We start from the raw sequence: 24266 nt of genomic DNA on the forward strand, positions 1-24266 counted from the left end.
GTGACTGCCAGGAGACTGCGCGAGACGGGAGTGCAAGCTTAGGTTTTCACCGCACTCCACCCTGCCAACCCAGTCGCCAGGTTTTCTACCGGCTGGCCCGGCCCGGGTAGAACCATTGTCTAGAGAGAGTGACAGAGACAGAGACAGACAGAGCTGTCTAGAGAGGCTTGTACTGAGAGTGTTAGGGGCAGAGGTCAGAGGCTCTAGGGGCGGAGGTCACAGTGGGGGTTGTCCTGCAGAGGCAGGAGGGTCACAGGCGCCACCCAGGCGTACGGAGCGTCGGCCCCTTTCTCCGACCTCTCCCCAACCTACGCCTGTCTCCCAGCCTCGCTTCATTCACAAAGTCCCAGCACTCATTCACGCGCTCTGAACGGGCTCCCCGCAAGCTAAGGCCGGGGAATAAAGAAGGCTTCGAAGGCTCCCTCCGAGCTCGCCGCGCCTCGCACCCGCTCTTTTGTCTCTACTGGAAGAGAGGAACCCAGGCCGGGGCTCCCCTGGCCGGTACGGGGACGGGGTAGTGCCCCCCAGCCTCCGAGCGCTGCGCGCGGCCGCCGGGAGGAGGCGAGCCGCCGGATTTGCCCAACCCCAGGAAAGCGAGCGCGGGGGCGGAGAGGAGTCAGAGAAGGGGAAGGAGGAGGAAGACGGGAGAGCTTGCGAGCTTAGACCCGGAGACGCAGGAAAGGGCGGGAGGCAGAGAGCCAGCGCTGGCGAAGCGGGAACGGCGCTTACTAGTGTTAGAAAACTAAGGCACACTCCGGACGCATGCGCACGGCCAATGGAGGCCAGACGGCCCGAGCTTCCCCTCCAGCTAGTCCGGAGGACCCCAGCCTGGTAAGTACCTGGTGTCCTCCGCCTCTTCCTCCCTGACTCTCCCTGAAGTCCCGGACCCGGCCGCGGAAGGAGCGGGAGGGATGGGGGTCGGGGTCGGGGTGGGGGATGTCCAGTCCCTCCTTGCCCGGTGAAGGAAGCCCTGGTGGGTCCTCGCCCTTCGGGTTAGTCAATTCCTGCCGCGAGTGGGTTATGGGTTCGGGGCATGTCGGTGTCTGAAGGAGGGCTCCGAACTCTCGTGATCCATTATTATCTGACCCATCAAGCAGGTGGTGCCGGGTCTGAGACCCAGTGCGGGACGAGGAATGTGGTTAAGGTCTCAAGTGTGCATCTACCATGCCGAGCATTTTAGGAAAGCCCAAGCGAGTGGAAGAGTCCGAGCTCTCACTGAGTTCGGGGAAAGGACGCGGCCCGGGCCGAGGGACCGAGGAGGGTTTGAGGGCAGTCTGAATGCTGGTGGGAAGGAGGTGACACTCCAGGAACGCGCGACCTCCCCTTCAGAGGAGCGCACCGTGGGCTGGCCGGCGAGCACCGGGACAACTGAGCAGACAGAACAGTCGCTTAAGGGACATGCTCGGGGCGCGGGGTGTGTGTGGGGGGTCCTTCCCAGGCCCAGGCACTAGATTTCCCACACTCGGAGGGGCGCTCGGGATGTCGGGGTGCCCAGGCTGCGGCGACCGAAGGAACGGGTGGGGAGCGAAGAGGCGGCGTGGAGGTGAGCGATGGGGAGCCGGGTCTTTGTGCGCTGATGCCCTCAGCTTTGGGGGAACTGGATTGGCTAGAGGCCTTAAGGGAGACAGCTCCTCGGGACAAGGGTGGGCTCTTTCGGAGATCTGGGTGCTTTGGGCTATCCCCGCCCACCGCTTCAGGAGAGTAGGCGAGAGGCCTCGGAGGAGGCAGCGCGCGGGGAACGAGTGGGTGTTTGGGGAGGGGTTTGAATGCGCCGCAGGATTTCCACACACAGGGAGTGGGCGACCGGGAGGTGGGCGTTGGGGAAGGGTGTGTAGGCGCTGACAACTACCCATCCCACTCAGGTCTGGAGGTGGGGCGTTGGGAAAGGTGGCTCTCTGGGGCTGGGGTGGGTCAGGAGCTTCCTGGATTCCATAAGCAGAAAGGAAAACCTGGGCCACCACCTCCACACTCACAAACACACACACGCAGCCGCTGGTAGACTTGGGGTGAAAGCGTGTTTGGGGCCGGGCTGAGACCGTCTCAAGAGATCCCGGAGGGAGCACCTGCTGCCTCTGCGCCCCCAAGCGGAGAACAGCGCCACAGCGCGAAGAAAGTGGTGGCGCAGGAGAGTTTCTGTCCTGAAGGGTAGTGATGGAAGGGAAATCCCTCATCCTTTCCTGAGACTGTGGTGAAGGCCTACCACTCCCTTGGGGTTTCCAAGACTTCACAGCCAGATAGCTGGCCTGTTGGGCTTGGCTGCCAATGGTCAATGCAGTCAGCGCTCTCAGTGCTGGCAATAGCCCCCCAAGCTAGCAGCAATGGTACTGGATTACTGGGCTCTAGCAATCACTTCTCAACCCTGCTTGGTCAGCCTCAGGGGCACTGGCGAAATGGCCCCTCTAAGACTTATTTTCATCTGATTCATCCAAACAAAGGTCCACATCCTGACTTCTCAAAAACGTGCTAAAATGACACTTACTTTACGTGCTTTGGAACAATTCTAATGTCCACTATTTACTGATTTTTGTTTCTATTTGCCCTAAGCCTATGTTTTATAGGTTTCATCCTGTTTATCTTCTGTTCAGTAATACGCATCTTTTGTATCTAAAATAAGCAAAGCATGTAGGAGCAAAAGGCAATGTTTAAGAGGTGGAGAGTCCTTCCTGCAGTCTGTTAAATGTGGTCTCCAATCCCAACCAGGCTGTGACTTTTAGAGGCTACAGAACCTCTTTATGCATTAGTGTATCATCTGTAGAAAGAGGAGTGGCCTACTTTGATAAATTAATACAGTACAATTTCTGGACTTCTGCTGTGCAAAAACTAGTCATAGTGCTGGAGAGATGGATCATAGGTTAAGACAATCTACAGCTCTTGTAGGGGACCTTAGTTCAGCCTCCAGCACCCATGCTGGCTGCTCCCAAAAACCTGTGGCCTTAGCTCTAGGGGATCCAGCAGCCTCTACGTGCCTCAGCAAGCGTTTGGCACTCCTGTTATGTGGGCACTCATACACAGACATAAAATAAAAAATAAATCTTTTTTTAAAAGCTATTCATAGTGTTATCACAGTGATGTTACATCAGCTTAGCGGAGCTCAAAATCTGAAGACATCTGAGCGTATGAGTATGTGTGCTCTACTAGCCCCAGCTCTCCTGAGGCTAAGGAAGAAAAATGTAGACCTGGAGGCCAAGAGAGCTACATATTGTAATTCTGCAAAGGCAGTTAGTATGCAAGCCTGAGGTCCTGAGTTTAACCCCAGGAACCCAACAACACACATAAAAGCGGAAGAAGAAAACTGATTGCACAGACTTCTCTGACCTCCATTGAGGCATGTCTTCCATGGCACCCCTCCAAGACACCACATTGCAAGAAAAAAAAGTAATGAATAAGTAAAGAGTTAGGTTTATGGGGTCTAGAGCTATATCTCAATTGATAGAGCACTTACCTAAAGGCACAAAGCCCTGTGTGCCGCCCCCAGCACCATGGAAACCCCTGTGGTGGTGTCCACACAGGTAATCCCAGCATGTAGGAGATGAAGGCAGGAGGATCAGAAGCTCAAGCCATACTCAGCTATATAGCAAGTTCAGAGCCAGCCTATGCTACATGAGAACTTGCCTCAAACAAACAGAAAAAGAGCTTCCTTTGTTAAACAACAATGCATTTAAAGAATTACACACTGAATCACGGTATTTACAAAACAGTCAATATTATTACTGAAGCGAGGCACTTCTCTTTTATTTAAGAAACTTTGGAGACTTACTGTAGGAAATAGACAGGCTAACTTTTTTGAGAATACTAAATAATTTGCCCCAAAGCTATTTATCATACAAAAATATAGGTTGATGATAACCCAATTACTTATTCTACCTTTTTCATTTTACAAACTAGGAAACATTCGGAGAGTTTAGGATTTCAGCTACTGAGAGTCTTAATGAAGATTAGAATTCTGACTCTTTTCTCATAGCTCTGACAAACACTCCTAAGGAGGCTAGGATGTACATAAAAGGATAGATTGTACAAGTACATGTCAGCTTCAACAGCAAGAAAGACAAGGCTTTGCCATCATGGTACTTGGTATTATAAAGACATGACCTCAAAGGTCACAGGACAAGCAGAGGCCAAGCTGGCTTCAGAATTAAAGCCCTATTTGGGGATGCATTCAGTTGAATAGTCTATTAATCTCTTGAGCAGTTTTGTATTAGAAATCATTTCAAGTTTTTCTTACATATTAAAAAATCTGTTTCCTGCTTGTCTGAAGGTCATTCCCATGAGAAAGCCTGTTAGGAAAGCCTTTAAAATCACACAGGAAATCTTTATTCTTTCAGATATTTTGGACTAGCAAGTAAAAAGAAAAAAAAAGCTTGCCTATTTGAATGTAGTAGCTTAGCAAGGGATGTTGAATTTCAGTTCTTAAAATCCTACTGCATTTTCCTACTTGTGTATTCGTGTCTGTCTTTCTGTGGAGCCATATTCACCATCTATGAGGGGGATTTGGAGAACAGCATACAGGAGCAGCCCACAAAGGAACAGCTGAGCAACTCTATGGCAGGAGGCGGTGTCTTCTCCTACAAAGGTATTTGAAAGAACAGGGCGTTTTTCTGGGGAAGTTATTTCTAGGAATTGAGCTACATCCTTGAGGAGGGAAGCCATGGTTCTCTCTGATCCGTAAACCAAATGGCTCTGTTACCCTTGACTTTGTATCTTAGGAGGCCAAAATGTTCTTAGAAATACCGGGGTGTTAAGCAGGGAGTGACTTTGTAGCTTAATCCTGAGCCAGTTCCACAGAAATGAATTTTGAAATGACATGTGTCAGTCAAGCGGGGTTGCAGTGCGATTCTCATGTGAATCACTGTCCAAGTGGAAATCTGGAGGATGGTTTTTGGGGCACTACCAGGTGACTCACAGTGTGAGCTTCTTTCAAATAAGCGCAGTGTCATTGAGCAGCTTATACATTCACTCTGAGTCACAGTTTAGCATTTAGGACAATAAGTGTGAGTCACTGACGACCAGCACTGTCTGAGATGTTCCCTGACTGTTACCTTGAGCTGAGAGCCTGACAGTTTAGACATGGCTACAGAGGCCCTAGCACAATTGAATGGGCTCTAGCAGAGGCCATTCACAATCAACTTAGATGGCCTTCCAGTTGGAATGCTCAAGGTGATGTTCCATTATTAGGAATTCACAAAATATATTACCTTGATTCTGGTCTGCTGATTTGATTCTGTCTGTACTGGGGGTCGTTTGTGAAACATGAGTAAGTACAACATTGTCCCATCAGGGCTATTTCGCCCGAGTTATCTACCAAGTTATAAAGCCTGCTAGCCATTCTGATTTGTAGTTATTAATTTAACCCTGAACCGCAAAGTCCTTTGAAATCCATGTTACTATATGCAGTTAAGACCAAGACATCTGCTGCAAAAATTAATTTGCCTTGATGATGAGCTGGGTGGTGTCATGTGGTTCTCTGTCTAACAGTGAGCAAGCAAAGGCCTGGGAACCGGCTTGACTTTCCTTATGCCCTAGAGTAAACAGCTCAGAGCTAGATCATACAACTTACTCTGCCACATCAAGGATAACAACACCTGGTTGGCAGTGTGTGTGTGTGTGTGTGTGTGACATGCACACGTGTACTTTCTTGCTTGGGATGAAAACATAGGCCTCAAACATATTCAGCTGTGATTACCACTAAACTATACCCCAGCCCCAAATAGGCAACACTTGTAACTCCTTAAGGGCTCTATGGCCCAATACAAAGACAATAGGAATGATCACATTCCGTTCTGACATTATAAATGACTGGAGACTGATAGTGGGGTGATAATGAGATTTGATGAACTTGACGATTTCTTTATTTCTATAAAAGTTTTGCTGATATTAGTGATGAAGGAAACAAGATTAGACTATTGTTTAAAAGTGCGTGTAAACCCGGGGTAAGATGATCAGTCCTCACTTAGAAAGCCAAATGGGATGGATGTTGGAAGTAGGAGAAAACAAGTAACAGGACAGAAGCCTACCACAGAGGGCCTCTGAAAGACTCTACCTAGCAGTGTATCAAAGCAGATGCTGAGACCCATAACCAAACCTTCGGCAGAGTGCAGGGAATCATATGAAAGAAGGGGGAGTTAGTATGACCTGGAGAGGACAGGAGCTCTACAAAGACCAAAAATATCAGGGCACTGGGGTCTTTTATGAGACTCTTTCTCCAACCAAGGACCATGTATGGATATAACCTAGAACCCCAGCTCGGATGTAGCCCATGGTAGCTCAGTATCCAAGTGGGTACCCTATTAAAGGAACAGGGACTATTTCTGACATGAATTCAATGGCTGACTCTTTGACCTCCCCCCTCCCCCGAGGGAGGAGCAGCCTTGCTAGGCCACAGAGGAGGACATTGCAGCCAGTCCTGAAGAGACCTGATAAGCTAGAGTCAGATGGAAGGGTACCTCCCCTATCAGTGGACTTGGAAAGGGGTAGGGAGAAGATGATGGAGGGAGGGTGGGATTGGGAGGGAATGAAGGACGGGGCTACAGCTGGGATACAAAGTAAATAACCTGTGATTAATATAAAAAATAAAAATTATAAAAAAAGTGTGTGTAAGAGGCACTCACCTAGCAAGTGCAAGGCTCTGGGTTTGATTTCCAACACAGAAAAAATATGAACATGCATATATATTTTCTTTATTCATTATATTTGAGCAGAATTTAAAGTCTATGGTCCTCTTGCCTTGGTGTCCTACGTATTGGGATTACAGGCCCATAACACTATGCCTGACTTTTATCTATTTTCTCATTCCCAACCTCTACCCCTGGGTGACCATTAGAGCTCTCCCTAGATGTGGCAATCAAAAAAGTCTGTATGAACTACCAGACTTCTCTGTGGGTAGACGAGAAATCACTCCTTCTCAAGATCATGTTGTAGAATATTTTTCAGCCCGCCCCCTGTTAAGAAGCCATCTTGTGTTCTCCAAGTCTGCATTCCTACAGCTAGCCACTTTTATGGCTTCTTATGCCAGTTGTGCTGAATTCTGAACTTCATTTGAAAATTCAAGATAATCAACTACTAAAAGGTTATGATCTCTGCAACTGCTTCCTAGCTTTGTGTTGTGTTTTTGAGATTCACTCCCTGTCCCACCTGCTTGAAATAATGGAAGGAGCTAAAGGCAAGACAAAGTTATAGAAGTTATAGTATATAAATCCAGGTTTATTGCAGGTTTATTGGAAGCAGCTCTTAGCTGCCATCAGGGGTAGGGAGGAAGGAGAGAGAACCAAAATGTCTGGGTTATATAGTGAAGGACCTCTGGGAGAAGGAAAAGCCCGCCCCTGGGCTGGGGGATGCAAGGTAGAGGACAGGGTATGCCTGCCATGCCCCGCAGCAGGCGGGGACCAGGGATGTCTGAAACCAGACATCCCCCTCCCTCCTTCTTCTCCCTTTGAGTATGTTCTATTTAACTGTGATTTGGTTTACCAGGCCTACCTTCTGTTATTCATAACCTTCTGCAAAACCAAATAGCAACTTGTTCATTTCAGAATTCATCTTGTTCTACATGAAATTTAGTGTATCTATTTGTTGATACCTTTATGCAAATCAAAATTCCTTGGTGAAATTAATCTTTTTGTCAGTTCTGTCTATTTAACTCTTGTCTGCTAAATTTAATAATAAGATTATCTATGCATCTATTTCTACTGTTTAAAAAAAAAAACTATTGGCTGTGTTTCTCCCAGAGGTATATTCACTTTCAGAATAAGGGATTGATATTTCCAGGCCTGAAAGATTTGTGTGGGCTGAGTCTGCTTTCAGATTTAATAAACTGTGGCTTACCCCTGTTCATTCCTATCCCTTGACTTTTCCCTTGGGCTGTGGATCCAGAGCCTTGTAAGAAACCTGGTCTCACCTCAGAGGTTGCCAGCTTGGTCTTTCCCTCCAGGTCCCCTGCATGGCTTCCATACACTTGGCACATGCCTGAGTACTCAGCAGAGGGTGAGGAAGGTTTGTTATCATTGAAGGGTCCTCGCTTCCGAGTGAGGCTAGAATTTGTTTAAAGCCTTAACCCATGTTCAGAGGCAAGAAAGACCGCTTGCCTCTGGGTGTGCCCTCGCTTTCAGAAATTCTATTTTGTTTAAACATCTTTGCTTCTGTAGAACACTCAGGTTCCTCAGAAATGGAAGGTTAGGCATTTACTTGGTTTTCCATGTCTTTGTGTAAGTAAAAGCAGTCACCTTTGACTTACTGATGCTTTTTAATTAAGTTTCTTTTTCTTCTGTCTAAGGGTTACATTACATTATTGTCTTTCTACTATATCATTTGTTTTTGTGGAACTCAGAAAACGCATGCTACACATTGGTAGTATTTATAACTGTTTAAAAAATGTAAAGATGTCTGTGATTTTTTTAAATGTTAGAGAAACATAATATTGACAGCTGAGGGGCTTTAGATTTATAGTTCTGTGATTAAAAATAAGAGCATGGAAAGAAAGAAAATTGGGTTTCAAATTTGGTTCTACTTATTTTCAGGCAAACCTCTGAATTTGAGCATATATAATGCTCTTAACATTTTATCATGGTTAGTATACAGTCCGTGGTTCAAGAAAGCAGTTAAGGACTCATTAGTTCCACAGCATGTATCCGTCACTGTTTTGGTGTTGGACCATGCATGCATTTGTGCTTTGTCATAATTCTGTTTGATGAAAAATTTAAACTGTGTACCATTTAAACATGGTTCTAAGACAAGTTTTTCAAATATAAAAGTCTGTACACATGACCTGATATTTAGGAAACTGTTACTGAATAAATTCATGAGTTTATATTTTGCCACATAATTGGTTGTTTATAAATTTTTAAAATTATACCCTGAGACTGAATATAATTCAGATAAAATTTAGTTGTGGGGAATTACATTGATACTAGTCACTCTCTGTGGTTGTATGACAGAACTTGTCCTGGAGAGCTGCATATGTCTACCCACCCCAGATGCTGAGCTAACAATAGACCACCTATGGAACCCCCAAAGTTCAGTTTGGTGAACCATGAGTTTTATTGGGGTTGCTTCCAGAGATATAGGTGAGGAGTTCCTTACAGGAGCAGAAAGGACTCACAGACATCTGCATCACTAAAGCCCATGGTGATGACAGCTCACAAAGCTGGGAACCAAGAGCACAGCCCACAGGCAGCTCGAGTTGGAGGTCCTTTTCAAGTTCCTCAGTTGGTCTAAACCTGTTTTAGGCAGCTGAGTTGATTTTTTTGCTTCTTTCAGACAGCTGGTCTGGCCTGCAGCTAGACTTGACAAAGAAATCTGACAGGGAGGGAGGGGCCTAATGAATTTGGTCAGTTTCAGGAAATTCCTGAAGCTGGTCTGGTCTGCAGCTAGACTTGACAAAGAAATCTTTGCAGCTTTTATTGCTAAATCTGACAGGGAGGGGCCTGATGAATTTGGTCAGTTTCAGGAAATTCCTGAAGCTCTTTTGATTTGCTTACGTTGATGCTTAAGGAGCTTCTCAGCACCATGAAATGTTTCAGACTCAGAGGAGACTTCTTATATAACATCAGCAAAACCTACTTGTTACTACTGCTTCTTGTTATAGCCAATGGGATGATTAAAAGAAAACAATGTTAAGAAACATTAAGAAAACACTAATTGTATTTTCTGTAAAGAACATCTTGTTGTCATTTATAAAGAAATATCTGTGGGTACTGTGAGTTATTTAAACATCTCTACTAATGATTTAAATACAATTAATTTGTACGTTTAATTTCTTGTTATCAAAGTGCTTTTTATTTTGACTATAACATTCACTTATTTTTTTAAATATGCTGTGGTAATATGTGGAGGGGATATAGATTGTACTTTGAATATGAGATAAAAACAGTAATCCTGGAGGCAGACAGTAGGCAGGGCTGTCCCAGTTGGAGCAAGGACAATGGCTTCTCCTCTGTCCCTGGAGCCTAAGTACTGGCTTCATTGTTCTATCACATTCAAGGTGGTCTGAACTACAGACAACTATGGGCAGATGTCAAAGTGTCCTATTAGACATCACCCTGGGATAGAACAGATTCTCACTAGAGCCAAGTTTCACAAATAATTTACTTCTAGTCCTTTGAATAAATTGTGAAGCTATGCTGTACCTTGGGGGAAAACAACATAAAAAACAAACAAAACAAAAACATGGCACCATAACTCAATCCTACAAATAAATTTGGGATAAAAAAATAAAAAAAGTGAGTTGGGCACAGTGGCACATGCCTGTAATCCCAGCACTCGGAGAGGCAGATTGATGTGAGCTCAAGGCCAGCCTGGTCTACAAAGTGAGTCCAGGACAACAAGGCTACACAGAGAAACCCTGTCTCAAAAAACAAAAACAAACAAACAAACAAAAAGTAAAAAGTATGAAAGGGCTCTGGAAGATGGCTCGGAGGTTAAGAGCACTGGCTGTTCTTCCAAAGGCCCTGAGTTCAATTCCTAGCACCACAAGGTGACTCATAAACATCTGTAGTGAGATATGATGCCTCTGCTGGTGTGCAGGCCTGCATGTACTATATACATAATAAATAAATAAATCTTTTTTTTTAATGTGAAAAGGATAAAATTGTACAAAATTTTTTAAAATTAAAAATCCAGTTTGGATTTGTTGAGTCAATGTCTGTCATTTTCTAGTATCTGTTTTCAAATCCGTGAGTGCTTGAATGCTGTCAGTTTCAGTTTAGAGAATATATTTGTTGAATTTATATGAAATCTGCTCCCAAGCACCAAAATATTACATTTTAAATATAATTTTTGGTTACTATACTAAGAAAGTGTTTCACTGTGACATTTTTCATGCTGGCAGGTAAGAGGATTTGTTGTGCTTGCAGAGGACCTGAGATGGGTTCCCACGGTGGTTTGCAATCATCTACAAATCCAGATCCATGGAATTAAATGTCCTTTTCTTACTTTTACTTTCCTGGGCCTGGGGCTCATACATGATGCACATACAGACAGAGAGACAGACAGACAGAGAGGCAAAACACTCATTATCTTAGTCACTGTTCTATTGCTGTGATGAAACACCGAGAGCAAGACATCTTTAGGAAAAGAAAACCTTTCATTGAAAACTTGCTTACATTTTCAGAAGGTTATAGACCATTATCCTCATGGAAAGCATGACGGAATTCGGGAAGGCGTGATGCTGCAATGGTAGCTAGGAGCTTGACATCCTGATCCAGAGACAGCAGGAAGAGCAAGAGAGACTGGCCCTGGCATGGGCTTTTGAAACCTCAAAGCCCGCTCACAGTGACAAGCCCCCTCCAACAAGGACACACCCACTCCACCAAGGTTACACCTCCTGGTCCTTCCAAAGAGTTCAATTGGGGATTGAACATACGAATATATGAGCCTATGGGGGCCATTCTCGCTCAAACCACCACACATAAAATAAAATAAATCTTAAAATTTCTTTGAAAGAAAAAGTGGTAAAAATGAAGAAAAAAAAAGAATATTGCCCAATAATGAAAGAAGGATGGGAACATTTAAATGAAATGAAGGAGAATAAATGATAATAAAACATCTTTTTAAATTATGGTAAAGTAAAATTGATAGTGTAGTAAAAACAAGAATAAACATGTGATACAAAAAAAGAAAAAATAAGGGGAAAAGGGAAAAAAACTATAAAGTGTTGTAACATCTTCTTTCCTAGGTTCTGGAAAATTAGAAACTGACTAGAATACGGTAGGAGGGGGGCAGCTGAACTATGGACTCTTTCCAGGCTTTTGCAGGTGCTGAGCCAGTATTGAACAAGTGTCCACGTGCCTACTAGCATTGTTTTAGCTCAAGGGGCCATTGGTGGCCACAGTCCACCAATTAAATTCGGATTGTAGTTTTGTTTCTCTTTGTATTGAAACTGGCCACGAGTCTTTTTACGTACCCTTTGGTATAGCTCTTGTGTTCGACTCTTAGGGCCCAGCTGATGGTTCTATTTTGGGAGGTGTTTGAAATATTAAGTGGAACTTACCTACCTACAGATAAGCCCCTGGGGATGGGTCTCTGGGGGATGTATCTTCCAGCAGGTCCTCTCAATCTCAGTTGGCTTACTGTCTGTCATGAGGTGAGTGTCACATCCTTTGGCCACCCTGATGGTCTTCCTCACTCTGTACCTAGAGTCAGTGTCCACGAAGACCAGCAAAATAAGCCTTTCTCTTTAAGCTGCTTCTCAAGTATTTCACTACAACAGTACGAAAGCAATGACAGAATTTTCTCCCTGAATTTCATGTCTGTATAAATGTCTTGTACTTTCTTTCTCTTTCTTGTGAGTGCACACATACACAAACACACACACACACACACACACACACACACACACACACAGTTCTAAGCTGATGTGGTCCTCTCAAAAGGGAGATCTAAAATGAATAACCATTTCAATTTTTTCAAACTTTTTCCATTTCCATTTTTATGCAACTTATTTAAGATTTTATTATACCTGCTTAATACTTTATAACTAGGGTGTAAGGCACTAAAACTTGGTGCATATTTTGGTACGATGTGTAGAAAACGAAAGTGTCAGAGAACAAAGACTATTTCATGTACTCTCTTGGCACATCAAACCAGAACATTCCATTAGCTCAGTCCACAGAGATTGTCTCGGGAACAATAAAGCTATTGGGGAATAAGGTAATACACTGGGGTTTCCATTCTCCCGTTCTAATCAACTGCACATCTGCTGAGAAAAGGACTCTATGGAAACTCACTGATAGCCATCCAAAAAATAACCCAAATCTATCTGACTGTGGCCAGTGTACACCTGCATTATAACCAGCATAGCCTTGTGAGGTGGTGATGTATTTCCAAACTTGAGGCTGAAATACCTGGATTCATGTCTGCTTGTGGGCTGACTTATAGACATCAGGAGCCTTGTGGAGTTCTGTCAGTCCAGTTTCTCCAGTGATTAAAGGGAGCAGGGGGGGGGGCTTTTGAAATCTCCATGAATTTAACTAAAAAATAAGATGTAAGTAAGAGGTGTGTCTCCATTGCTGTGAGAAAACACTGACTAAAAGCAGCTTGGAGAGGAAGGGTTCAAGTGGCTTACATATCCTAAATCACAGTTCATTGAGGGAAGCCGAGGCAGGAACCTCGAGGCAGGAACCTCGAGGCAGGAACCTCGAGGCAGGAACTGAAGCAGAAGCCGCAGAGGAACACTGCTTGCTTATTCCCTGTGGCTTGCTTAGCCTGCTTTCATATACAACCATGCAACTGCCCAGAGATGGCACCACCTTCAGTACTAAGTGCCCCACACCCCCAAATCAATCATTAATCAAGAATATGCAGTTAGAGCTAGAGTATTGGATTTTACATCTAACTGATCACAACCAGTCACACCTTTCTTTGCCAGTTGTGGTGCCACACACCTTTAATCCCCATACTTGGGAGGCAGAGGCAGGTGGATCTCTGTGAGTTCAAGGCCAGCCTGATCTACATAGTAAGTTCTAGGATAGCCGGAGAGACCCTGTCTCAAGAAAGAAAGAAAGAAAGAAAGAAAGAAAGAAAGAAAGAAAGAAAGAAAGAAAGAAAGAGAAAGAAAGAGAGAAAGAATGGAAGAAAGAAGAAAAAAAAGAATATACCCAAAAGACTTGTCTACAGGCCAATCTATAGATGGCATTTTCCAAACTGGGTTCTCTCTTCCTAAGTAACTGTAGCTTGTGTTACATTGACAAAAATCTACCCAGAGCAGTATAATACGCTTGCTCTTTCGGACAAGGAAGTGTGTGTTTTGAGGGTTGTGAATTAATTGGCAATTGCTAGTGGGAAAAGGAGGCTCTGGTAAGAAATGTAGGTTTATTCTAGTGTCATGGATTGCCACTGAAGGTCCCAAGGAAAGATTAACATAATCTAGCCCACATCTTAAGTAAGTAAGTTTTATTATGCTTTGCAGGCTATTCATCTTTCATTAGTTCATGTCATGCTACAAAATATCCGAGGCAGGATAACCATGAAGAAAAAAGGTTTATTTAGCTCACAGTTTTTGAAGGTTCAAGAGCATGGCACAGGCTGTCATTGGTTGAGGTCTGGAGAGGCCTTCTTGGTTGCATCATGTCATAGTAGACACACTTGTGTAGAAGAAACTGTGTAGAAGAAATCCTGTGTACTAGTTAGATTTTGTCACCTATGTCACCTGGGAAGAAGGAACCTTTATTGAGTAATTGCCTGCATTAGATTGGCCTGTGGGTGGGTCCCTGGGAGCATTTTCTTGCTTAGTGATTGATGCAGGAGGGCCCAGTTCATTGTGGGTGGTGCCATCCCTGCCTAGGTAGGTGATCCTAGGTTGTAGAAGAAAGCAAGCAGAGCAACCTATGGAAAGTGAACCATAAAAGTGTTCTTTCATGATCTCTGCTTCACTTCCTGACTCAGGGTCCTGCCTTGAGTTCCTGCCTGGATTTCCTGCAGTGGTGGACAGTGACCTGGGAGTTGTATAGTGAAATAAACTCTTTATATTCCAAATTGATTTTTGTTAGAGTAGTATTATTACAGAAGCAGAAAGAAAGCTACAACAACCTGAAACAGAAAGCAAGAAAAAAAAAAAAAAAAAAACCTCGAGTCTCATTATTTCTTTTAAGGACACTGCCTAATTGAACTATGAAACCCTTCTGTGCCACATTTGTTTTCATTTGTGTTTGTGTGTGTGTGTACATGTGTGTATGCATATTTCTTTTTTTTTCTGGAAAATAGATTTTTTTTTTACCTTATGTAATATATTCCGATTACAGTTTTGGGTTCTGCTCTTCCCAGTTCCTCCCCACCCCAGCCCCTATTTGAGCCTCCTTTCTGCTTTGCATTAGAAAACAAACAGCCTTCTAAGAGATAAAATAAAGCAAAGTAAAATAAAGTAAGACAAAAGCTAACACATCGGAATAGGACAAAACAAACAAAAAGAAGGAAAGGAGCCCAAGAAAAAGCACAAGAAACAGATATAAGGAAACTCACTCATTTTCATACTCAGAAATCCTATAAAAACACTAAACTGGTATTGTCTCATTGTCTCTGTATTTGTTCTCATCTTCTGCAAGAAGAAACTTTTCTAATGATATCTGAGCAAGGCACTGATCTATGAATATAGAATATTGTCATTAGGGATCATTTTATTGCTACATTATTTAGTAGAACAGTAGTATTTGCTCTTCCCTTAGGTCCCTGTGCTATCTAGTCTCATATTCTTATTCATGCAAGTAGCAGAGTAAGGAATGGCTCCATCTCTGGGGTGAGCCTTAAGACAAAATAGATATAGGTTAGTTCTTGAGAGGAAAAGTATCAGCTCAGGACCCCCAAGACCAAGTTGTCAGCACAAAGGAAATATTTTTTCCCCAGAGGGATGGAGAGCAGGGAGTAAGAGACAAAAGAGATAGAGGATAAAGGAGAAGGGGATGGGAATAAGAGAGAGGGAGGAGGAGTATTTGTCCTGGAGCGACAAAAGACTGCATCTGGATAGAAGAGAGAGGTGTGGTACATAGGAAAATGGCAGTTTATTAGTACAAAGGGAAACCCTGTGTTGGGATGAGTTGTTTAATTTTAATTGGGCATGTTAAGCAGGTGACCCAAAGGAGGATTTTGGTTGCTGGACTTCGATACTTTCATAGCTGGACCTTTATAGTCACTTTAGGAGGATGAAGTGGCCAAATAAGGGACTAGACCTTGGTGGCTAGCTTTAGGAATATAATCTAATGGCTTTTAGCAAAGCAGAGAGAATCTAAGAGAAGGGCGAGACCTGCCAGAGGCATTTTCAGCATGCTTGAGCTGGGCAGTCTCTCCAGTCACTCTCACAAGCGTCGTGGCACCATTGCACTAGCCAATCTGGCAGGCAGGACACCAGTGTCAACCAAAAGTTTTGTAGCTAGCTTGTTTATGCTTCTCCTTTGGTAGCCTGCAGAGCATCTTCCTGTGCTAGCAGAGTGATGAAGGCTCCATATGGGCAGCTCAACTTCTCTATGTTCATTGAATTGAATAAGTGTCATCTTCAACAATGGAGCCCCGCCTGTCAGTTTGTGAAGAGAAACTTACAGTCTTGGCAACAGTCTGGTTGTCTGGGAGTTCCAATGGGACCCTTTTGGCCAGCAGCTCAATTAGCTGTAACCCATTCCCTATACTAGAAGCTTCATTTGGTGACAATACATGTTCAGTTGGGGTTCTGCCTCCCCCCATTATTTTGCGATTTCATTTAGTTTTTCTTTATATACGTATGTATTCTAGGAAGCTCCTACTGTATTAGGCTTCCATATTCTCTCTCAAATGGCCCTTAATTCTACTTGTCTCTCTCCCTGTATAACCTTCCTCATGCTCCTCTTTCTTTCCCCTCCCCACTTGAGCCTCCCACTCCAGCTACAACTATATATTCTATTTGCCTCTATATATTCCATCTATAACTATATATTCTATTTGCCTTTCCTACAGACATCTATTTGTCTCTCCTAGTCCCTGTGGTCCTATGGATTGAGCTTTGTTGACAGTTGTTTAATGGGTAATTTCCACATATAAGCGAATACATATTATATTTATCTTTCTGGGGCTCCGTTATATCCCTCGGGGTAATTTTTTTCTAGTTCGTGTAAATAGTCCATAATTTATTCATCTGTTAGAGCATCTGTGGTAGGTTTTTTTTTGTTTTTTTTTTTTTTTTGCAGTTTCTATCTGTTATAAACAATGCACTAATTAACATGGTTGAACAAGTTTCTCTGTAGTAGGAATGTGGAGTCCTTTGACTGTATGTCCAAGAGTGGTATAGCTGAACTTGAGGTAGATCTATTCCCAGCTTTCTGAGGGACTGCAATTCTGATTTTCATAGATTTCCATGGGCTTGATACAAGTTTGCACTCCCATCAGCAAAGTGTTCACCTCATTCCACCTCTTCACAAGCATGCTCTGTCATTCGCATCACTGAGGTTAGCCGTACTGAAATCTCAAAGTAGTTTTGATTGGCATTTTTCTGATGACTAAAGAAGCTGAATATTTCTTTAAGTGTTTCTTAGCCACATGAGTTTTCTCTTTTGAGAATTCTCCGTTTAGATCTGTACGTAACTTTTTAATTGGGTTAAGTGTTTTCTTCGTAAAAACCTGGTCCATTCTACAGCCTGCCACTTTGTTCAAATAATGGTGTCCTGTGCCATGCAGAAGCTGCTCAGTTTCATGAGGTCATATTTATTCATTGTTTCTAGTGTCTGTGATGATGATGTTCTGTCCAGAAAGTCTTTTCCTATGCCAATGAATTCAAGGCTATTCCCTGTTTTCTTTTCTCTAGGGTTTGGTGTATCTCATTTTATGTGGAGATCTTTAACACATTTCGACTTGAGTTTTGTCCAGGGTGATGTGGATTCTTCTACATGCAGCCATCCAGCTAGACCAACACCATTTGTTGAAGATGCTATCTCTTTTCCAATGTGTATTTCTGGCTTCTTTATTTAAAAAAAAAATCAAGTGTCCCTAAGTGTGTAGATTTATGTCTGGGTCTTCAGTTTGATTCCATTGATCAACATGTCTGTTTCGTGCCAATGTCATACTGTTTTTATTACTATATTTCTGTAGTACTACTTGAAATCAGGGATGGTGATACCTCCAGCAGTTATTTTATTACTCAAAAAGGTTTTAGGTATGCTGTGTGTGTGTGTGTGTGCTCGCACGCCCATGAGCATGTGTTATCACATGAAACTAAAAATTGTCATTTCAAGATCTGATTTATGTAGAAATTTTGATGGTGATTGCATCGATTCTGTAGATTAATTTTGGTAGATGGCCATTTTTTCTATGTTGATCCTACCAATACAGAAATTCATGCTTGTGCAGAGCTTCCTAGAATACATACATATATAAAGAAAAACTAAACAAAATCGCAAAATAATGGAGGGAGGCAGAACCCCAACTGAACATCTCTCGTCACCAAATGAAGCTTCCAGTATAAGGAATGGGTTGCCATATTCTGATACCTTCTTCATTTTTAAGTATTCCATTTATTTTTTATTTATTACAATTTATTCACTTTGTATCCCAGCTGTAGCCTCCTCCTTTGTCTCCTCCCAATCCTGCTCTCCCTCCCTCATCTCCCCTCATGCCCTTTCCACTGATGGGGGAGGTCCTCCTTCCCTTCCATCTGACCCTAGCCTATCAGGTCTCATCAGGATTGGCTGCATTGTCTTCCTCTGTGGCATGGTAAGGCTGGCCCCCCTTCAGGGGGAGCTGATCAAAGAGGCAGCCACTGAATTCATGTCAGAGACAACCCCTGTTCCCCTTACTAGGGTACCCTAGTACTAAAGTGCGATGGGTTACATCTGTGCAGGGGTTTTAAGTTATCTCCATGAATAGTCCTTGGTTGGAGTATCAGTCTCAGAAAAGACCCCTGTGTTCAGATTATTTGGTTCTGTTGCTGTCCTTGTGGAGCTCCTGTTCCCTCCAGGTCTTTTTGTCTCCACCTTCTTTCATAAGATTCCCTGCTCTCGGCCCAAAGTTTGGCTATCTCAGCATCTGATTTAATACCCTGCTAGGTAGAGTCTTTCAGAGGCCCTCTGTGGTAGGCTCCTGTCCTGTTCCCTGTTTTCTCCCTCTTCTGATGTCTATCCCATTTGTCTTTCTGAATGGAGATTGAGCATCTTACCCAAGGTCCTCCTTCTTGTTTAGCTTTTTTAGGTGTACAGATTTTAGTATGATTATCATATATTAAATGTCTAATATACACTTATAAGTGGTATATACTATGTGTGTCTTTCTGCTTCTGGGTTACCTCATCAGGATGATCTTTTATAGTTCTCACCATTTGCCTGTAAATTTCATGATTTCCTTATTTTTAATTGCTGAGAAGTATTCCATTGTGTAAATGTACCACAATTTCTGTATCCATTTCTCAACTGAGGGACATCTGGGTTGTTTCCAGATTCTAGCTATTACACATAAAACTGCTACAAACATGGTAGAGCAAATGTTCTTGTTGCATACTTGAACATCTTTTGGATATATGCCTAGGAGTGGTATAGCTGGATCTTGAGGAAGCACTATTCCTAGTTGTCTGAGAAAATGCCAGATTGATTTCCAAAGTGGTTGTATAAGTTTACACCCCCACCAGCAATGGAGGAGGGTTCCCCTTTCTCCACATCCTCTCCAGCATGTATTTTCACTTGAGTTTTTGATCTTTGCCATTCTGATGGGTGTAAGGTGAAATCTCAGGATCATTTTTATTTACATTTCCCTGATGACTAATGATGATGAGCATGTCTTTAAGTGTTTGTCTGCCATTTGATGTTCCTCTATTGAGAATTCTCTGTTTAGCTCTGTACCTCGTTTTTTAATTGAATTACTTGATTTGTTGCTGTTTAACTTCTTGAGTTCTTTATATATTCTGGGTATTAGCCCTCTGTCAGATATAGGGTTGGTGAAGATCCTTTCCCAATCTGTAGGCTATCATTTTGTTCTGATGACAGTGTCCTTTGCTTTTTAGAAGCTTTTCAGTTTCATGCGGTCCCATTTATTGATTGTTGCTCTTAGAGCCTGTGCTGTTGTGTTCTGTTCAGGAAATTGTCTCCTGTGCCAATGAGTTCAAGGCATTTCCCTACTTTTTGTTCTAATAGGTTTAGTGTGTCTAGTTTTATGTTGATGTCTTTGATCCACTTGGACTTTAGTTTTGTGCAGGGTGATAAGTATGGATCTATTTGCATTTTTCTACTAGTAGACATCCAATTAGACCAGCACCATTTGTTGAAGATGCTATCTTTTTTCCATTGTATGGTTTTGCCATCTTTGTCAAAAAATCAGGTGTCCATAAGTGTGTAGGTTTATTTCTGGGTCTTCTGTTTGGTTCCATTGATCCACCATTCTGTTTCTATGCCAGTACCATGTAGTTTTTATTACTGTTGCTCTGTAGTACAGCTTGAGGTCATGGATGGTGATACCCCCAAAAGATCTTTTATTGTAGAGGATTGTTTTAGCTATTCTTGGTTTCTTGTTATTCCATATGAAGTTAAGAATTTTTCTTTCAAGGTCTGTAAAGAATTGTTTTGGTCATTTGATGGCAATTGCATTGAAACTGTAGATTGCTTTTGGTAAGATGGCCATTTTTACTATATTAATCCTACCAAGACATGAGCATGGGAGATCTTTCCATCTTCTGATATCTTCTTCAATTTCTTTCTTCAGAGACTGGAAATTTTTTTTCATACAAGTCTTTGACTTTCTTGGTTAGCGTTATACCAAGGTACTTTATGTCTTTTGTAAAAGGTGTTGTTTCCCTAATTTCTTTTTCAACCCCTTTGTCTTTTGTATACAGAAGGGCTACTGATTTTTTTTAAATTAATTTTGTATCCAGCCACTTTGCTGAAGGTGTTTATCAGCTGTAGGAGTTCCCTGGTAGAATTTTTGGGGTCACTCATATATACTACCATATCATATAGTATCAATAGTGATACTTTGACTTCTTCCTTTCTGAATTGAATCCCCTTGATCTCCTTTAATTGTCTTATTGCTCTAGCAAGGACATCAAGAACTATGTTGAAGACCTATGGAGAGAGTGGGCAGCCTTGCCTTGTCTCTGATTACAGTGGAATTGATTTAATTTTCTCTCCATTGAGTTTGATGTTGGCTATAAGCTTGTTGTATATTGCCTTTACTATGTTTAGGTAATTGCCTCGTATCCCTCATCTCTCCAGGCCTATAAACATGAGCGAGAGTTGGATTTTATCAAATGCTTTTTCAGCATCTAAGGAGATGATGAGTGTTCTCTTAGGGTCTGCATGATATCTGTCCAGGACGTTCTGGCTTTCATATTCTGTTGAGAAGTCAGGTGTGATTCTGATTGGTTTGCCATTATGTTACTTGACCTTTTTGCTTTGCAGCTTTTAGTATTTTTTTTCTTTGTTCTGTATACTTACTGTTTTTATTATTATGTGGCAGGAGGACTTTCTTTTCTGGTCTAATTTATTGGGTGGTCTATAGGCCTCTTTTATGCTTATAGGCCGCTCCTTTAAATTGGGGAAATTTTCTTCTGTGATTTTGTTGAAAATATTTTCTGGACCTTGGAGACAGGAATCTTCTTTTTCCTCTATTCTTATTATTTTAGTTTTGTCTTTTCATGTTCTTTTGGATTTCTTTGATGGTTTGTATCAGGAATTTTTTAGATTTAATATTTTCTTTGACGGATACATCTATTTTTTCCATTGTATCTTCCACACCTGTGATTCTTTCTTCCATCTCTTGTAGTCTTACCTCTAGTTCTTGTTTTCTTCCCTAAGTTCTTCCTCTCCATGATTTCTTCTGTTTCAGTTTTCTTTAATTTTTCCAATTCTATCTTCAGATCTTGAACTGTTTTTGTTGATTTCCTTCACCTGTCTGACTGTATTTTTCTGCTTTTCCTTCAATTCTTTCACCTGTTTGTTTGAACATTTATCTGTTTCTTTTATTTCTTTCAGTGATTTAATTATTTCTGCTCTGAAGGCCACTAACTCTTTGGCTGTATCTTCCTGTATTTCTTTACAGATGGCCACACTCTGATTAACTTTATCTTCCTCTATCTCTTTTTTTATATTGTTATTAATTACATTTTATTCACTTTGTATTCCAAATGTAGCTCCCTCCTGCTCCCTTCCCAATCCCACCCTTCCTTCCTCTTCTCCAGCCATGCCCCTCCACCAGTCCACTGATAGGGGAGGTCTTCCTCCTCTTCCTTCTGATCCTAATCTATCAGGTCTCATCAGGAGTGGCTGCACTGTCTTCTTCTGTGACCTGGTAAGGCTGCCCCCCCTTCAGGGGAAGGTGATCAAAGAGCAGGCTAATCAGTTCATGTCAGAGGCAGTCCCTGTTCCCATTACTATAGAACCCACTTGGACGCTGAACTGCATGGGCTGTCTGTGCAGGGGTTCTAGGTTTTCTCCATGAAAAAACAGCCCTTGTTTGGACTGTCAGTCTCAGAAAAGACCCCTGTGTTCAGATTTTTAGGTTCTGTTGCTCTCCTTGTGGAGCTCCTGTTCCCTCCAGGTCTTACTATTATCCATGTCTTTCATAAGATTCCCTGTGCACTGCCCAAAGTTTGGCTATGAGTCTCAGCATCTGCTTTGATACCCTGCTGGGTAGAATCTTTCAGAGGCTCTCTGTGGTAGGCTCCTGTCCTGTTCCCTGTTTTCTCCCTCTTCTGATATCCATCCTCTTTGGCTTTATCTTCCTTTATTGCTTTATGCATTTTATTTGTTTCCTCCATTATCCTCTTCATAAGCACAGATGTTAGGTCATCTTCTTGAATTTCACTTATGTTAGGGTGTCCAAGGCTACTTGCCCCTGGATAATTGGGTTCTGGTGATGCCATATTGCTTTAGCTTTTGTTGGTTGTGCTTTTACCCTGGCCTCTACCCATCTGGCTATCTCAGGTGTTGGCTCATAGTTTCTGGTGCCTGATGGAAATCTGGGGTGGGGAGAATCCCCTTGGCAAGAAGATGGTTTTTCCTGAAAGAGGCCTCCTCAGCTTTTTGGGTATGGTCACTGAATGGCCGGTGCTTCTCAGGAATTACCACAGCTCACTTCAGGTGTATGGACCTGTGTGGTAACTGTGGTCATTGTTAGTCAGGGGGCCTCACCTCTCACCAGGAGAAGTTCTGGAGACAACTGCCCTGCCACTGGGTTTCTTGCTCTGAATTTAGTCAGCTGCTGCTGCTGCTCTCACACTGTTTTTCCTGTGTGCAGCCCTCTTGAAGAACCAGGGAGCCCCGCAGTTTGGTCTGTTTAGCTAGGGAGACAGGCTACACCTTGGAGCAGTGTCTGGGGGCTGAACTGGTGGATCCCAGGTTTCTGTAGGTCTGAGGTTGGAGCTCTGTGCCCCAGTACCCAAGCAGTAATCAGTGGCAGGGTGATTACTGTGAGCACAGCACACAGGCGTGTGGCTGAAGGCTAGAGCCCAGAGCCTGTGGTAACCCAGAGACTTTTCCGGTGATTGATTAGCTGCGTTTCCCGAGGTCGGACCTGATGTTTCCCCCACCATGGGGTTTCCTCCTGAGAGGGAGACCCAGCCTGTGGTGTTTGGGGGTCCACAGTCTGGGATGGTGAGTAGAGCACACAGTGCTGGTGATTGGGTGCCTGCAGGAACAAGGGAACTTTTCCCAAAAACTTTTTCGGTGGGGGCGGTGTTTGGCTGACTGTCCTGAAGTCAGACCTAATGCTTCCTTCACCTTTGGGTATCCTTCCAACAGAGAAACCCAGTCTCTGATGTTTTGGGGCCCACAGTTCTGTATGGGACAATGAGTCAGGTGGGTCTCCAGGCTGGCAACTGAGAGCCTGCCAGAGCCCTGGTTCTTTTCCAGGGATTGTATGGATGACCTGAGTTCAGTCCCGGTTGCCTCCTTTGCCATGGGGTTTTCTCTCAATTGGAAAACCAACTGTTGAGGGGCCAACAGTTCAGTCTGGGATGGTGATCAGAGCACGCAGGCATGTGGCTCTGGGCTGGCTACAAAGCACCTGCCAGAATCCGGGAACTCTTCCGGAGTTTAGCTGGGTGACCTGAGAATGGACCCATTTGCTTCCCACACCGTGGGGTTTTCTCTCACTTGGGAAACACAGTCGCTGGTGTTTTCGGGCCCAGAGTTCGGTCTTTTGGTTGCTGTGCAGTCACTGCCGTCCTGCTGGGCAGACACAGTGGCCTCTTAGCACTACCATCTTGGATCAAGTGTTCCATTTCTTTTTTTTTTTAATTTTCTTAATTTTATTTTTCTTATTAGTTACATTTTGTTAACTCTGTATCCCAGCTGTATCCCGCTCCCTCATTCCCTCCCCAATCCCACCCTCCCTCCCTCATCTCCTCCAAGTCCACTGATAGGGGAGGAACTCCTTCCCTTTCATCTGACCCTGTTTTATCAGGTATCTTCAGGAATGGCTGCAATGTCCTCCTCTGTGGCCTAACTAGTTACCTCACAATGCTGTATCCTGGGGTCAAACTATAAACACTTGTGTCTTGGAGAAAACACTGTCTAAACCTAGTGACTTTATAAGGTGATTATTTAACTATTCCACAGTAGCTGGAAATCTATGGAGAAAGAGGCAAGTGAGTGTATTAAGTTTTCATTATCATTGTGTAGGCAAGAGACAGGACTCACCTAAGCTAAGGATGGGACATGATGGATGCAATGTGTGTTCCTATATATACTCTTGAAATGCAGCCAGCTGATCAATGGATGAGACACAAAAGAAAGAATTATTGCAACTCCTTTGGTGTGGGTAGACTAACACTGTGTGTCTAGCCATGAAGATGACAGAAGAAGAAGAAGAAGAAGAAGAAGAAGAAGAAGAAGAAGAAGAAG

At 43.2% G+C, this 24266-nt stretch overlaps 1 protein-coding gene across 1 annotated transcript in view; it reads left to right on the forward strand.

Annotated features, from left to right (window-relative positions):
• Rgs20 (regulator of G protein signaling 20) overlaps window positions 1-24266 on the forward strand; it is a 75426-nt gene continuing 51160 nt past the window's right edge. Inside the window, exon 1 of the mRNA XM_055603366.1 lies at window positions 1-831. Within this exon, the coding sequence (XP_055459341.1) occupies window positions 763-831 (69 nt within the window). The 5' untranslated portion in view covers window positions 1-762. The remainder of the gene's footprint in view (window positions 832-24266) is intronic.

The sequence above is a fragment of the Psammomys obesus genome, unplaced genomic scaffold, assembly GCF_907164565.1.
Source record: "Psammomys obesus unplaced genomic scaffold, mPsaObe1.curated_primary_1811, whole genome shotgun sequence".
Lineage (NCBI taxonomy): Eukaryota > Metazoa > Chordata > Mammalia > Rodentia > Muridae > Psammomys > Psammomys obesus.